The 16893-nt window shown below is 49.2% G+C and overlaps 1 protein-coding gene across 1 annotated transcript in view; it reads right to left on the bottom strand.

The window, feature by feature from the left end:
- The window catches only part of LOC126210179 (disheveled-associated activator of morphogenesis 1), a 515367-nt gene extending 499000 nt beyond the window's left edge, over positions 1-16367 (bottom strand). The window contains exon 1 of the mRNA XM_049939341.1: positions 16167-16367. Coding sequence (XP_049795298.1) covers positions 16167-16256 — 90 coding nt within the window. The 5' untranslated portion in view covers positions 16257-16367. The remainder of the gene's footprint in view (positions 1-16166) is intronic.
- Between the last annotated feature and the right edge of the window lie 526 nt (positions 16368-16893).

Genomic DNA, 16893 nt, shown 5'->3' with positions numbered 1-16893 from the left:
TTTTGTTACAAAACTTGTTCATTTCGAGTTGGAGCCTCATACCAAGTTGTCACATTAGTGGATAAAATGTAGTACATTATGCAAAGTGTTGTGTCTAGACAAGACAGCCTAGACACAATGAGAGGAAGCCGAAAGGCACGCGCTTAAACTCACGCAGGCTGGCGTGAGGTCTGAAACAGGATACGTAATGAATGCTATAAAGAAAAGTACGTAGCTTCTGGAATACTTAACTTTAATCCGTAATTGTATAACATCGCTCTTGTACAGATATAATCTCCATTTCAATATACTTGGTGATGGCGCCTTGCTAGGTCGTAGCAAATGACTTAGCTGAAGGCTATGCTAACTATCGTCTCGGCAAATGAGAGCGTATTTGTCAGTGATCCCCTTCTGGCAAAGTCGGCTGTACAACTGGGGCGAGTGCTAGAACGTCTCTCTAGACCTGCCGTGTGCTGGCGCTCGGTCTGCGATCACTGACAGTGGCGACACGCGGGTCCGACGTATACTACCGGACCGCGGCCGATTTAAAGGCTACCACCTAGCAGGTGTGGTGTCTGGCGGTGACACCACACAAAGGTCTGTCTGCTTTCTCTTCAACAGGATCGGCAAGAGTTCAAATTCTTGAAAATACTTGAAAAGCGTACGGTACACAAAGAATTTGGCAGTGTGAGCCCATTTTATTAGTATGGAGTTCCAACCCCTCTGCCATTGGATGTATGTACTAATCAGATTGGGAAGGGGGTTGTATCCTCTTTTGAGTTAAGATAACTCACAACTGTTGTAACCGGTCCCTACATCTGGTAATCGGATGGAGCTGCCGTCTAGCCGGTCCCACACGGATCTGGAGACATTGCTGACTAAGGGACTACTTCGGCATCACGCAGAGCGTTCGTTAGAGAGACGTGCAGCGTGTCCAGGAGCGTTGTCCTGTTGGGTGGTGGTGGTGGTTAGTGTTTAACGTCCCGTCGACAACGAGGTCATTAGAGACGGAGCGCAAGCTCGGGTTAGGGAAGGATTGGGAAGGAAATCGGCCGTGCCCTTTCAAAGGAACCATCCCGGCATTTGCCTGAAACGATTTATGGAAAGCACGGAAAACCTAAATCAGGATGGCCGGAGACGGGATTGAACCGTCGTCCTCCCGAATGCGAGTCCAGTGTGCTAACCACTGCGCCACCTCGCTCGGTGTCCTGTTGGGAAGTGGCGACACGATACTGTTGCACTGGAGGAGGCAGAATGTCCGTTGCGTACCAGCTCCCCCAGTGGCTGCCAGCCGTGGCCTGGAGTCACACCCCTGAGGCGCTGTGCCCCTACGGACAACTGGAAGAACGGGAGAGCACCGCACTGGCAGACGATGACCATCCGGCGTGGTGCAGCACCGCGGTTCACCGTTGTCACTGTGCGGCGCCGTTCGTGAGCAGTCCACGCTTCCAGGTCGCGGCAGTCTGTGTTGTGGTGACGGCCGCGTACGCACGGGATTGTAATGCCCTAGGCTGGCTGTGTCGCTCGGAGTCCGTTCAGGGTCTCGGATGGCAGGCACAGACGCGAAGGGGTCAGTGCGCGCGCGACACGGCGACCGTACCTCGCGCTGCTCACACGCAGTCGACTGTCACCTCGACCAAGCGTGCGCCTGTTCCGATGCAGTCCAGACATCGGGCCACCGTCACATCTGAATGCTCCACAAATCTGGATTCCACCACGGGGACAAATGGGGACCTGTCAAAGCTTATCTCGTGCCGATAGTGCTAGCTCACCCGATCACTACTCCCTCTCCGTGCCTTGCACAGTAACCACGCAACGCCTGACGCTGGTCACGCTCCTTGTACGGGCTGACATTCACTGAACTACGTGAAACAAAACCTACACAACGTCTGATCGGTTTTCGTTAGAGTGTCCAAACTGTACGGTTGGTCGGGGGGACACCGTGGGAATTAAAGTGCGCGTCACTTATGTTGGCGGCCGAGTTTAGGTTCGTTCTGCGCATCTGACGTCACAAAACACAGTCAGCCAATGAACAGAGAACGACGTTGCCAGATCTCGACTGCAGTGCATAGCATGCAGGAGTGTCTTCAGTTTTAGAAACGTTGAGTCATAAATAAAGTAATAGAACAAAAGCAATGTCTTGATAGCAGACTTTCTTTTATAGAAAGTTTGGAAAAAGCATTCTTTATACCAATTGCTTCATATTCTATTAATTAATTAAACCAAACAAGCAATAAGACTCCTAATTCAGGCGATAGCAAGGAAAGGTGTTTGTATCAATCTCACAAACCGCTTTTTCGCAATAAAGAACAGCGGTAATTGTTTATTTCCTATTGTACTTCGACGAAACGTGAGTAATTCATAGTCATACCAACAGTGGTTGTCAGTATTTTTCGTGACGTGTTACAGTCCTCGTGGCGTTCGGTAGTTGGACGAGCTGCGTTAGCGTAATGGTTAAGGTGTTGGGCTTATACGTAAAAGGTTATCAGTTCAAACCTTGTGTGCTGTTTACTATTTTCATTATTTAAAAACAATATCGAAGTACCTTACTTTACTAATTACATTCGTTGCAATGCAATTTTTTTGAAATTTCTAGTGCTTTGTCCCTTCATTAACCCTTTCGCTGCTGCAGACACGTGCTCCCCGCATTCCGCGCTATGCGCGATTTTGTCATCACTGCACTGCTCGCCTGTGCAGACACATGGTGTTCCCACTGCTCTGACACACTTATCATTCGATTTCACAAAAACTATTTGGCCCAAAAATTTGATTTTTACACGTCTTCTTGACTCATACCTTCCCCCCATATATGACTTAATTTTGGTTCGATGTTCAACGCAGTTATTATGCAGCATTACATGCAGTAATTTTATGTGAAATTTAGGTATCTTGTCCACATTTCATTCTCAACATTGTGGCAACTAAAATCGACCATATGGAAAGTATACTCTATGGACTTTTACCTCTGCAAACTCTTCAAAATTTCGTGCAATGGTTTACTATATTTAATTCGGCATAATAACTGCGTTGAACATCGAAACAAATTAAGTCATTTATGGGGGGAAGGTATCAGTCAAGAAGAAATGTAAAAATCTAATTTTTGGGCCAAATAGTTTTTGTGGAATCGAATGATAAGAGTGTCAAAGCAGTCGGAACACGATGTGTCTGCACAGGCGAGCAGTGCAGTGACAAAAGCGCGCACAGCGCGGAATGCGGGGAGCACGTCTTTGTAGCAGCGAAAGGGTTAATGCGGCCGTGGTGGCTTTACTTCATGTCATGAACTGCGCGCTCCCCCCTAAACGTAAGCTTGCGAACTATGCTATACTATGGCGCTGCTGCTATTGGCGCATGCGTCGTGTGCAACTGGCAACGCAGCAATCTCCCGCGTCTGGGCGGGCATGCGCGAGCCGCCAAGATAAAAGAATTGAACTTTTTTTTATAGTATGCGCTGAACGGTTTGGCTTTGCGACGAAGCCCACTCTCATTTCAGTGCGTTCGTCAATAAGCAAAACTGGCACATTTCGGGGACTCAGAATCCGCATTTAGCGATCCAGAGGTCTCTTCGCCGTCAGCGGGTGACTGTGTGGTGTGCCGTGTCCAGTCACGGAATAATCGGGGTGATACTACCCGATGGTACGGTGACTACCGAACGGTACGTGAAGGTCAAGAGAGATGATTTCAGCCCCGTTGTCCAAAGTGACCCTGATTTCGACTTGATGTGGTTTATGCAAAGCGGAGCTCGATCCTAGCGTAGCAGGAGAGTGTTTGATGTTCTGGAGGAGCAGTTTGGAGACGACATTCTGGCTCTGGGGTCCCAGGGGCCACTGGCGTGCGCCAAGATTGACCACCATATTCTCCGGATCTGAACACATGTGATTCCTTTTTGTTGGGGTATATTAAAGACAAGGTGTACAGCAATAACCCCAAAACCATTGATGACTTGAAAACAGCCATTCAGGAGGTCATCGACTGCATCGATGTTCCCAACACTTCTGTGGATCATGCGGAATTTCGCTATTCGTCTGCGCCACATCATCGCCTATGATGGTAGGCATATTGAGTATGTCCAAACATAAATCTGAATATCTGTAGTGACGTTTACATGTTGAATGAAGTGTGTGTGGACGCCGTCGTCTGTAACTAATATACGTTTTTTTCATATATATACACACATAAAAAAAAGTTTTCGATCACCTCGGTTCCGAGAGTTCCGGAACGAGTACAGACAATTGGAATAGAGGTCAACATAAAAATCATTTCCACCCTTTTTATTGCTCATGAAACCCACACATTGCATGTTGCACCACCATACAGCGAGACTTTCAGAGGTGGTGGTCCAGATTGCTGTACACACTAATCCTCTTGTATTGATGCATGCCTTTATTCGTCGTGGCATACTGTCCACAAGTTCATCGAGGCACTGTCGGTCCAGATTGTCCCACTCCTCAACGACGATTCGGCGTAGATCCCTCAGAGTGGTTGGTGGGTCACGTCGTCCATAAACAGCCCTTTGCAATCTATCCCAGGCATGTTCGATAGGGTTCGTGTCTGGAGAACATGCTGGCCACTCTAATCGAGCGCTGTCATTATACTGTCATTCACAAGATGTGCTCGGTGGGGGCGCGAATTGTCGTCCATGAAGACGAATGCCTCGCCAATATGCTGCCGATACGGTTGCACTATCGGTCGGAGGACGGCATTCGCGTATCGTACAGCCGTTACGGCGCCTTCCATCACCACCAGCGGCGTACGTCGGCCCCACATAATGCCATCCCTCATTATAGATGTCGGACGTCGTAGCCTGGTCAGACTTGTAAAACAGGACAGGCGCCTGACTGTGGCGGAACTAACATCACTTTAATGGTGGGCAGAGTACAAGTGTGTCTGAACACACAGTGCAGCGAACACTGGTGGGCCTGCACAGCCGACGACCTACACGTGAGCCGATGTTAACACCACGACATCGCCAGCTACGACTGAAATGGGCACGTGACCATCGCCACCGGACGCTGGCGCAGTGGCAGAGCGCTGCACGGCCTCATGAATCCCGATACCTTCTTCATCGTGCCGATGGGAGAGCGCCAATTCGTCGTATTCAAAGTGGAGCAACTGCTTGACACCGGTACTCCGGGACGAAGAGAAATTGGCGGAGGCTCCATTATGCTGTGGCGAACATTCACATGGGCATACATGAGTCCAACGGAGATTCTCCATGGCGCCAAGGAGTATCGTACACCGGTTGCAGACCACGGCAATGTGATTTTTCAACAAGATAATGCGCCACGTCACAAGGCCAGGAACCAAAGGTGGACATGCTGGCTGGTGGTCATAATGTTCTGGCTGATCAGGCTGTTTCTGCGCCCCACGTTACATACTTAACACTAACAATAACCACTGAGTAAAACATAGGCTAATGAGAGAAGAGCATCGTGTGGCGGGAACATAAAATTGAAGATATTCAGTTTATCCTAACTTTACATGAATCGAATTTTATGGAAACTTTTTTTTACCGATAGTGTGACAGATGCTCACTTCTTGAGCTGCACTGTTGCTTGCTTTGGGCAGCACGGACAGTCCTTGCACGCTAGTGTCACCTGGCACTGACACCTCTTCGTTCTTTTGGAATCTTCCGTTCTTAATGGCCGCAGTCCATCAAACCTTTTTGTTGCCAAAGTTTCGTTCACTGCTGCGTGGGCGTCTTCACAGAGGGTCTTAATGTAGGTGGGTCTGGGCGAGTGACGGGTCGGGCGGCGGCGACCGACAATAAACACGCGATCGGCAGAGATAAAGCGTTTCAGAGGTACATAAAAGCTAACTGTCGATCCTGCCGAGCTACTGGGCAGTTGAGGGTTATTAGAGTGCAGCTGCTCACGGAGATCCTGCGCGGGCTGTCGTCGTCGTGTGCTAACGAAACTCGACGGACACGCTAATACGGCGATCCAGAACCCATCTACGCTGGAAAAAAAAATGGGTCCAATTTTGGCCACCAGGTGTAATTCTGGCGCTGTACGCTATTTCTATAACGGTATGGCGTCCACGCTGTCGTTTGACAACAGTTTGTCCATCGAGAAGAGAGGCCGCGTGCTGTTAGTGAAAAAATGAATGAGCTGTCACATTTTGATCTTCATGTTTAGAAAAAAACTTAAATTTTATAGTTAATTATCTGAATTTTTACCACAGTTGGAAAATTCTTGAGTTTCATACACCTATAAGTATGCTTTGTATGCTGCGCAAACTTGACCGAAGAATCTCTCTTACTTATGAAGAAAAGTGTAACTTTAGCAACAAATGCAGCCAACAGTAAGTGAAGAAAATGATGAAATTTCACGTCTAAAAAAAATTATTTTGTTATGCAGTTGAACTTCCACTGCTATGAGTGTGAATCGTGAATCGCTCCTGGTCATGCTGACAACGTTTTGTGAATTTATTTGTAAAAGTATAGACAGTGGTGCCTCGCCTGCTCCAAGTCGGCCCGTTTGGCGACCTACCCCCCCCCCCCCCCCCTGAAAGATGCAGCATTTGATCCAGTCTCCGATGCTCATATTGAACAAACTGTGTAAGCGGGCGTTAATAATAAAATCAACATTATGCGTTTCCCACTAGCTGACCTATTCTGCCCATGTCACGTTCCTAATCCACTGCACGTAAAAAGATATCTATGCGTCTTTCTTGCATTCACAACGCCAGATTTGCACGCTGTGGCCAAAACTGGGACTAATTTTTGCCAGCGTAAATTGGTTCCGAACTAAAGCGTAACTCTATCTGCCAAGTTCCGCTGACGTGCAATAATTACAGCCCACAGTGGACCTCTGTGAGTAGATGCACTTTGATTATAGGCACATGGTACTTATCCATATACTATTAAGTTTCATGGTTTCTTGTATTATTTTAAAACAGTTCTCATGTTTACGAGGTGCGGCTAGAAAAAAACCGGACTGATGCTGGAAAAAACATTTATTTACAATTATTTACAATTTCATGTTATCTCCTTCAATGTACTCTCCTCCTCGGTCTCTACACCGCTCCATACGAATTTTCCACTGTTCATAGCAATGCTGCAGATCATTTTCGTTAAGTCCATACATTACTTCCGTCGCTTTTTCTTTTACTGCTTCAACAGTCTCAAATCTAGTTCCTTTCAAAGCTGACTTGACTTTAGGGAAAAGAAAAAAGTCACAGGGGGCCAAATCAGGTGAGTAGGGTGGATGATCTAAGATGGGAATGTTGTGTTTTGCCAAAAACGTCTTCACTGACAACGCACTGTGAGCTGGGGCATTGTCTTGGTGAAGGATCCATGACCTTTTTTTCCACAAATCGTTCCGTTTTCTCCGTACTCGCTCACGTAGGGTAGCCAGGACGCTAATGTAGTAATGCTGATTCACTGTTTGTCCCTCTGGTACCCAATCAATGTGCACAATCCCTTTGATGTTAAAAAAAAACAATCATCATTGCCTTGAATTTCGATTTTGACACTCGTGCTTTTTTTTTTTTTGTCGTGGAGAACCAGGAGTTTTCCAATGCATCGATTGGCGTTTAGTTTCGGGATCGTAAGTAAAAAACCACGATTCATCGCAAGTAATAACATTTTGTAAGAAGGTGGGATCACTTTCAATGTTTTCCAGGATGTCAGAACAAATCATTCTTCGGCGTTCCTTCTGTTCAATTGTGAGACACTTTGGAACCATTTTTGAACACACTTTGTTCATGTTGAAACTTTCATGAAGAATCTGCCTAACACTTTTCTTGTCAACTCCTGTTAACTCAGACACTGCTCTGATTGTTAAACGGCGATCTTGTCGAACAAGTTTACCGATTTTTTCAATGTTTGCATCAGTTTTTGCTGACAATGGTCTGCCAGCGCGAGTACCATCACTGGTGTCTTCGCGGCCATCTTTAAATCGTTTAAACCACTCAAACACTTGTGTTCGCGATAAACAATCATCGCCGTACACTTGTTGTAACATTACAAACGTTTCACTTGCAGATTTTCCTAGTTTGAAACAAAATTTGATGTTAACACGCTGTTCTTTCTGTACACTCAACATTTTCCGACGCACAGACAAAACGTCAACTACTTAAAACAGACGCCACGGGCAGACTGAGTGCAGGAGGCAGATGAAACTCGAGCAGTAGGCGGAGCGAGAGTCACGTGACAGGCCACGCGACTTTCAGCCTTATTGCATTCGTTTTATTGTTTCACCAGTACTAGTCCGTTTTTTTTCTAGCCACACCTCGTATATATTTCAGTGGCTTCTCTAAACAAACGTGGATAATAGTTCGCCATTGCAGATCTACGTAGCCGCTAGCAGGACAAGCAATTCATCGCTGTGCTGAAAGTTCAGTACTTACAAATATTGCACAGACAGCAGTTCGGTGGACACGGATCTTCTGTTGCAGGGACGTAAAGAGTGAGGAAATAATGTAGTAACAGCAACAGAATAAATTATTTGATGCTGAAAACTATGTGAGTGATTGTATGAACGATGTTTGGTTCAAATGGTTCAAATGGCTCTGAGCACTATGCGACTTAACATCTGTGGTCATCAGTCGCCTAGAACTTAGAACTAATTAAACCGAACTAACCTAAGGACATCACGCACATCCATGCCCGAGGCAGGATTCGAACCTGCGACCGGAGCGGTCGCTAGGCTCCAGGCTGTAGCGCCTAGAACCGCACGGCCACCCCGGCCGGCGATGTTTGGTGATGGGAAGGTAACCATTAGCAGCGAACTGAGATCGAAATTCTTCACTGGCACCACCATTTCCTTCATTACGAGAACGAACAACCCAACGCCGCATATTACTGACGTCGATACAATTGTCACCTCACACAGCTTTAGTCGTTTCATGGAGTTCAGTTTTCTGCGGTTAGAAACTCGCTGCTTCGCGCTGTTTCTCACGCACTGATATAGATGCGCTACAATCCGCCATGTTGCACGCTACAATTCAGAGGCCTCTAGCGGCGGAGGGCTGCAGCTTGCGTCGGTGTGTGTGCGTGCGTGCGTGCGTGTGCGTGCGTGTGTGTGTGTGTGTGTGTGTGTGTGTGAATTCCAAACTGCTGAGATCATCGGTCCCCTGACTTACAAACTACTTAAACTAACTTACGCTAAGAACAACACACACACACACACACACACACACAGACCCGAGGGAGGACTCGATCCTGCGACGGGAGGGGCCGCATGATCCGTGACATGGCGCCTCAAACCACGCGCCACTCCGCGCGGCCTTCCGTCAGTGAAGCGGGAATGATGACCGAGTAATACGAATGACACACAATACCTCAACGGACAATCAGGACAGAATACAACACTCGGAGGCATTGCTTTGAAGCACACTCTTGTACATCAGTTCTACACATTTTGTCAGACAACACGCGGAGGTGTACAGGTGTCCACACAGTCAGTGGGGAGACACCGCACGTGACGTCGTCCGCCAGCTGCTACAGCTGCATCCTCTCTCACCGAACAGTTCTGCTGCAAACGGGTGCCTGACAACCCGTATACAACTCTGCGACGGTCAGTTTCAACAGCAAGCTGTCGATCGGCCTTTATGGCTCAGCTGAGCCAGCTCGACGTACGTTGGCCAAACATTCGTGGTCGCCCTGTGCGACGGTTTACGTGAGTGCAGACATTGCGGTACTGCAGATGCGCTGTGGCCGCTTCTGACCTCCGAAACCCGGGTTACTGTGTAATCCCCGATACGCGAGAGCACGTGTGTCTTGTACTGGTTATCACGCCTCGTCCAAAGTGGGTCAACCGCCATCTAGTTGGCTACGCACCTGTCTGTAACGGACTGCTCAGATACCGCGCCTCAACTTCACACCGTACGCCGCTTCTAGCCGCAACATTCGTGCGTCACGCACGGCATTGCACCTTGGAACGGACAATTTTTCCTTACACTTTCGGTCAATACGTTTACACGCTTGCGAATCACGAATCACTGTTTGTGCTGCGGGAGAAAGGCGACGGTAGTACGTCTCGGAGGAGTCATTACTTCCGAACGTCAAGTTCATTTTCGGTGTACGCGTCTCACGGGGGCGCCTGGACTGAGAGGAATGAAACGGAGAAGCGACAGGTGTTTAAAAGCGAAAGCGGCGAGGTAGCCAGCGAGCGGGCGTCCCTGTTAGGAGAACGCGGCACACATCTGCGCAGCCGCCAGAGGCCGCGCCACACGCACGCCACGCCGCAGCCCGCCAGCCAGTCGTGTGGCCCAGACAACGGCGCGCGGCGTGTCGGACGAAGCGCCGTCTCCCTCACATCACAGTGGCCGGCGTATAAGTTTTGATAACCAAACGTAAACTCTATCTGAATTCATTCATTACAACCGACGTTCATTGAAAGTGTGCGGTGTTTATCGAGCACGCGTGGCAGAAGACGTTGAACAAACTCGAAAACGCAATGGACCCTCTAAAAGCTGCCACGTTTCTCGGTGTACGGGAGAAAAATACACTGCAGGTGGAAAGCCGCGTCGAATCGTCATCCACCGAGGCTACAGAGCACCGCATTGGTACGAGACGAGCAGCTAGCTGCCTCTTCTCCACTGGAGATGACCGAATAACAAACGACACTGCGAGACACCCCGCCTGCGGTCCGCCGTCGTACGATGTCGCGTTTGCTGGCAAAGGGGTGGCGTTGCGGCTGGGACGGTGGCTCAGTTGTTCGTCGAGACACCCTCCACACTCCCCCCAAGTCTGTCCTATCAGGCACTCCTGGCGACAGCCTCGTCTTTTATCAACTCTCGTACCCTGCTCCACTCAGTCAACTGACGTTCCGGTGTGAATCTCCTGAAGCGGGTCCAGACTGTGGCCACATCAGCAGTCTGCTCGACCTGCGATGCTCGAAAGCGCGGCAGAAGTGCGCAAGATGAGGCAAACAGGCAAATGCTTGGCTCTCAGAAATTCCGCGTGTAGGACGGCGTGTGGGCTTCAGGCTTGTGCCGGGTGCGGCTGAACTCGCAGTCGATGGCAGGTCTTGCCGTTCCGCACGCCTGCGCTTCTGCTTCCAGCTGACGCAGAATCGACTCGGCACGCCGCAGCGCTTTGCGTACGTCTTTTCTGGAGACGCTGGACTTGGTGTGTTATACGAGGACGCGGTACTTCCGGCACTTATCAGAGCTTCTTCCAGTCCAGCTCGCGTAAGGAGGGCTGGAAGATTGAATGAGATGCATCCCAACTTGTATAATTACCCTCATTTTGACCTGGCGGATCCTACGGGAACGATGCGTGGCTCCGTCGCAGTATGTTCCCAGGTTCTCCATTTAATGCCAGTTCCTAAAACTCGGTAAGTAGGTTACTTGATGTCTACCGTCGTACGTTCGGCTTCTTCATCATCTCCGTGACGACGTACCGCGGGGGCAGGGGAGGGGGGGGGGGAGGTCCAGAGACATTAACGTGACCACCGGCTATCTCTGACGTCAGCGTGCAATAACCACTCACTGACGGTGGGTGGCAGCACTAGCGCTGGACGGTGCGTAGAGCGTCTCGGGGAGACGCGGAAAACAGCACACTCGTTTTCTTAATGAGACAGCAGAGCGATTTGTCTGACGGCGAAATGCACACGATCACTGGCTTTCGGTCCGAGGGTGAAAGTTCGTAAACTGTTCGCGTGACGCCGTGGCTAAAGTATACCGCGAATGCTAAATGGCGCTATCGAAAGCCGGCGTCAAGGCGATTGTAGTGCGCCACGTGTCACGGACGAAAAGGGCGAAAGACAGTAGCGGAGGTCCGTACAGGCGAACAGAGGCGCAGGCGCCGAGCAGCTGGCGGCCCAGGGGCTGCGGCCGGCCGTCGTCGGCAAAGGCCGCAGTCTGCACGCCAGCAGCGCAGCGGACGTCCACCGAGTGGCGACTGGGGGCCTTTTCTGCCCCTCAGGACGGAGGATAATTGGCGTATACGGCACTACGGTCTCGGGAAAGCTTTATGGCGTCCCCCGGATGACTGTCAACACCTATCCTGTCCACGGCTAGGTCTGTTTTATTTTGGCATCCGCCAGCAGTAGAGTGGAGCGTGTGGTGTGGCACGGCTCGCACGAGCTCTGGGACCAGTGTGTACCGTGCGCCCTCTCCCCGGCAGTCGAGAACCAGTGGCACGACGTCGATCGGGGTTTTCGTATCGCGGACCCTCAGCCGGCAGCTGGCCACGGCACGGCCTCCACACGGCCTCCACGCCCCTGCACGCCTCGCAGCAGCCAGAGCTGCAAAACATAGCTATGCAGGCTTTTGGCAGGTGGTCGCGTTAACGTCACTCGACCGTGTGCAAATAAAGAGCAAGCAAACATATGAAATTCCGAATTTCAATTTATCACGCCTAGCTGAATCCTTCGAATTGAAATTCACAATTGATGCAGCGGTTCCTATCACTGAGAGAGAGAGAGAGAGAGAGAGAGAGAGAGAGAGAGAGAGAGACCACTGGTGCAGCAAAACGAGGCCTTAATTGTTACAAGTGGCGAGCACGTAAGATATCTTGGAGTGCCTGTCCGGTACAGAATTGAGGCCGCTCAGGTGAGAGCCTTCCGCTGTCTGGAGTCGATAAATTTACTGGCAGTGTCTGCTTACTCAGTCTAAAATTTAACACACCCCGTTTCTTCTCTCGATTACAACAGTAGAGAACCCCGCAGGTTTAGTGACAGTTAGGAGCCACGATTGTCGAGTTACGAGGCGCATCCTTAACTCTGAATGTGTGGGGCTTCTAAGAGCTTACTAGGCAAAACGGTGAGTAAATATCCCGCAGAAGCTCCTGATACAAGTTGCAGACGATAAACGCTCCTTTCCACTATTCACCGAGGCTACAAGTCTACAGGAACTTTTCTCCAGTTGCCTAAGACACAAACAAAGATAGCATTTCTAGTGTCCGTGTACTTTTCCGGAAATGCAACTACAAACCTGAAAAAAATTGTGTTCGAACACGTGTCATTATTTCTCATATGTGGTTTGATCAAATCTCAGAAAAATTGATACACCTGGGGGGGTACATCTGGTGTGCGAGCTTCTAACAAAAAAGGCAACAGGTCTACACCTACATCTGCACTCTACAAATCACTAGGAAGTGCATGGCAGAGGGTGCGTCACACTGTGCCCGTTTGACGATCACCTGTATACGTGACCCAAAAGCGACTGTCAAATAAATAATTTCTACAGTCATCGGCGTACATGACGCCCTTTAAAAAACAGTAGTAGGGAATTTTCCCTTTTCACTCACGTACAAAGCGCAGCAAGGCCGATTGCTCAAATGACTCTATGCGCGCTGTAAGTTATCCAATCTCGCCTTTGCGATCCTACGAGAGCGATACTTAGGGGGCTTACTATTTTCCTAGATTCCTTATTTACCGGTCTTTGAAACCTGGTAAGAAGGTTCTCACGCTACAGATGGCACCTACCTTCACTCGCTTGTCAGTTCAGTTCTTTCGGCATCTCCGTGATACCCTCCCGCGGGTCAAACGAACCTGTCACCATTCGTGCTGCCCTTCTCTGCACACACTCAACGTCCTTCGTTAGTCCTATAATAACAGTGGAAGATCGAGAGCGGAGTGCTGGGATTAGAAAGGCTGTAAGACTGGGAAGTAGTCATCTGCCCCTGTTGTTCAATCTATACACCGAAGAAGCAATGACGGAAATGCAGAAAAGGTTCAAAAGTAGGATTAAAATGGAAAGTGAAAGGATACCAATGGTAAGATTCGCTGTGACACTGGCATCCTCAGAGAAAGTGAGGAAGAATTACAGTATCAGTTGAATGCAATGAACAGTGTAATGGGTACAGAATATGGACTGAGAGTGAACCGAAGAAAGACGAAAGTAACGAGAAGAAGCAGAAATGAGAACAGCGAGAAACTTAACATCTGGATTGGTGATTACGAAGTAGATGATGTTATAGAATTCTGCCACTTCCAAACAGGACATTCCGGGCCAAGAGAAGTCTAGCAGCATGAAACACAGGCCTCAATCTGAGAAAGAAATTCCTGAGAATTTACGTTTGAATCACAGTATTGCATACTAGTGACACGCGGACTGTGAGAAAACCAGAACAGACAATCGAAGCATTTCAGATGGAGTGCTACAGAATAATGTTAAAAATAAGGTCGACTGATAAGGTAGGCTACGGTATGAGGAGGTTCTCCGTAGAATCGGCCATAGAAAGAAAGTATGGGAAACACGCACAAGAAGAAGGGCCGGAATGCTAGGGTATCGGAGAACAGCTTCGATAGTACGGGACTGAGTTGTACAGAGTAGAAACAATAGAGGAAGACAAACATACAGCAAATAATTGAGGACGTAGGATGCAACTGTTACTGTGAGATAAAAAGGTTACAACAGTAGAGGAACTGTGGCGGACCGCATAAAAAAATATAAAAAAATTCCATTTTTACGCAGCACACAGAATTCAGCAATATTGTAAGATGAGTCGTACGAGTGACTGCATTTGCCTTGTATTCTATCGATAAACCAAGTTTTCAACCTGCTTTATCTACTGCTCGTTTTACGTGTTCGTTCCATTTCCCTACTATGACCTGATCGACTCCAACTGTGACACGTTTTACTGCAGTCATAGGATACTAAGCTTTATTCGTTTCTGGAAGTGCATTATTTTACATTTCAGAACATTTAAAGCAAGTAGCGAATCTTTACACTATATAGAAATCCTGTCACGATCTGGCTGAATGTTGTTGCAAATTATTTTTCAGACAGTACGTTATACATAACTTAACAGTAATGTCTCCGAATTTTTTATGTGAAATGTCTTAAAGCAAACGTAATTAAATTTCTACATCTTTATTCTTCATGTCTGCGTCATTCGTTTCTCAACTTGGTCGCCCTAGCGACGTACTCGTATCTTCCAACGAGACACCAGACTTTTGATACCGTCACTGTAGAACGTCTGACTTTGTAGGTGGAGGCAGAACCTCACCTCTCTTTGCACGGCTTCGTCACTATTAAAGTCAAGTCCTCGAGCACGTTCTTTAACTTATGGAAACAGACGAAAATCGGATGAAGTCAAGTCGGGAGTGTACGGAGAATAAGGGATGACACGACGTGAGCCCGAGTCATCGGACTGCCGCGGGTGTCGCGGCGCTCGTGTGTGGCCCAGCAGAGTCGCGCCGAAGAAAAAGAAGTCGAACTCCTCCGAGGCGAAACTCGCTGTTTCTGACGCGCACACACAGTTACGCTGCACACCATCACGTCACACGCTACAATTCGGAGCCCTCTAGCGGTACAGGGCAAGCAGACATGAAGAATTAAGGTGCAGAATGTCAATAAAGTTTGTTTTACTTAAAAAAACTTTATCAGTTTGTACATTACAATTTCGGAGGTCTTTCTTTTCAACACGCCCTCGCATTAATACTTTCCATAAGGTAATAAACAGCAAGGGACTGAACACGCTACCCTGGGGCACGCCTGAAGCTACTTCTACGTATGTCGATGACGTCCATTCGATATAACACGTTGCATACTCCCTTCAACAAAATCCTCAACCCAAATTTCACTTGATACCGCCATACGATAGTGTTTTCGATAGCGAGGTTGCACGTGTAGCTAAATCCTGTGATTTGGGACTCCAATAAATACTGCATCTACCTGTGTCGATCCATAAATTCGAGATGTCATCTCAGAAAAGTGCGAGTTGGATTTCGCATGACCGAGCTTTTCGGAATCCAGTCCGGTTGGCACGGAAGATCGTAGTCTGTTAGAGATTAAGAAGAAACAACTACACTGGACACCGCCCCAACATGCCACGAAGGACCGAGAGTACCGACCGGCCGCCGTGTCATCCTCAGCCCACAGGCGTCACCGGATGCGGATACGGAGGGGCACGTGGTCTGCACACCGCTCTCCCGGCCGTATGTCTCGTAAGGGCTGGCTGCATCCCGCTTGCCAACAGCGTTCACCCATCCAAGTACTAGCCCAGCCCGACAGATACCTCATTACATTCTGCAACGAACGGATATCGAGGGTACCTGAGTTACAACATACCAGTCCTCACACAAACACGAAAAGATTACTCGGTTTTGGTCGATGTTCTTTTCCTGCGGCCGAACATTTAATTTGACAGATTACGATTGCCGATATCTTTACGATTTTGTATCTGATCTAAATTTTGTGGAAAAGAAAACTGCTGCAATGGCTGGCCAGTGGGCGACAGAGACGAATACGACTGGCCCGCACGACACGTGTAGAGAGGAACCGCCACCTACCAGGTGCAGTTTGCTGAAGATGCCGTCTCCGGTGCCCGCCGCGCCGCCGCCTTCGTCCACCGACTTGCTCCTTTCGCCGAACCAGCGCATGGCTCTGCTCTCGCAGCCGGACGCTGCCGCCTGATGTGACTGAGAAACACACGGACACGCTGGCGCTGCCTGCTGCACGCTGCATACGAACGACCCGACACGTCGCGACAGCTCGCCAGCTGACGAGTGACTGCGAGGCGGTGGGCGCCGCCTGCCGCAGAAGGCCGGCGACGCCAGCGCCCCTGGCGGTAGGTGGGCGCACTGCGCGGCCGCCCCGGCCTTCATGGGGCGCACGCACTCTGGGGGCCAGGCCGGGCGCGGCCGCTGCCGCTGCGAAACGTACCGGCACCGGCGCGCTCACACAGTCCGCCCCACTTTGCCGCCTGCACACCTGCGCACGTGCAGCGGTCTCGTTGCGATCCCGTAACTGCACGGCGCGCCTCTGCAGTGCTGCGCGCACCTCAGCCGCAGGGAAAGTTCTTCGACGATCACGCGCGTGCCACTGAAAGCAGTGCTACAATTTGTGTCGGAAGAGGCAAAGCATCTCGTAAAATAACTGTGCGTGAGAAGGGTGCACGAACCGCTAGCTACTCTAGTTGCACAATAAACAAAGAAAGACAATATTGTCAAACGAGCTTTCACAAAATCCTCAGAAATTCTGATCGTTAATGGCAACCAAAGTTAGTGTCCAGTTGTA

This window comes from Schistocerca nitens, chromosome 10, assembly GCF_023898315.1.
Source record: "Schistocerca nitens isolate TAMUIC-IGC-003100 chromosome 10, iqSchNite1.1, whole genome shotgun sequence".
Taxonomy (NCBI): Eukaryota; Metazoa; Arthropoda; class Insecta; order Orthoptera; family Acrididae; genus Schistocerca; species Schistocerca nitens.
This window is presented reverse-complemented; position numbering and strand designations above follow the sequence as displayed.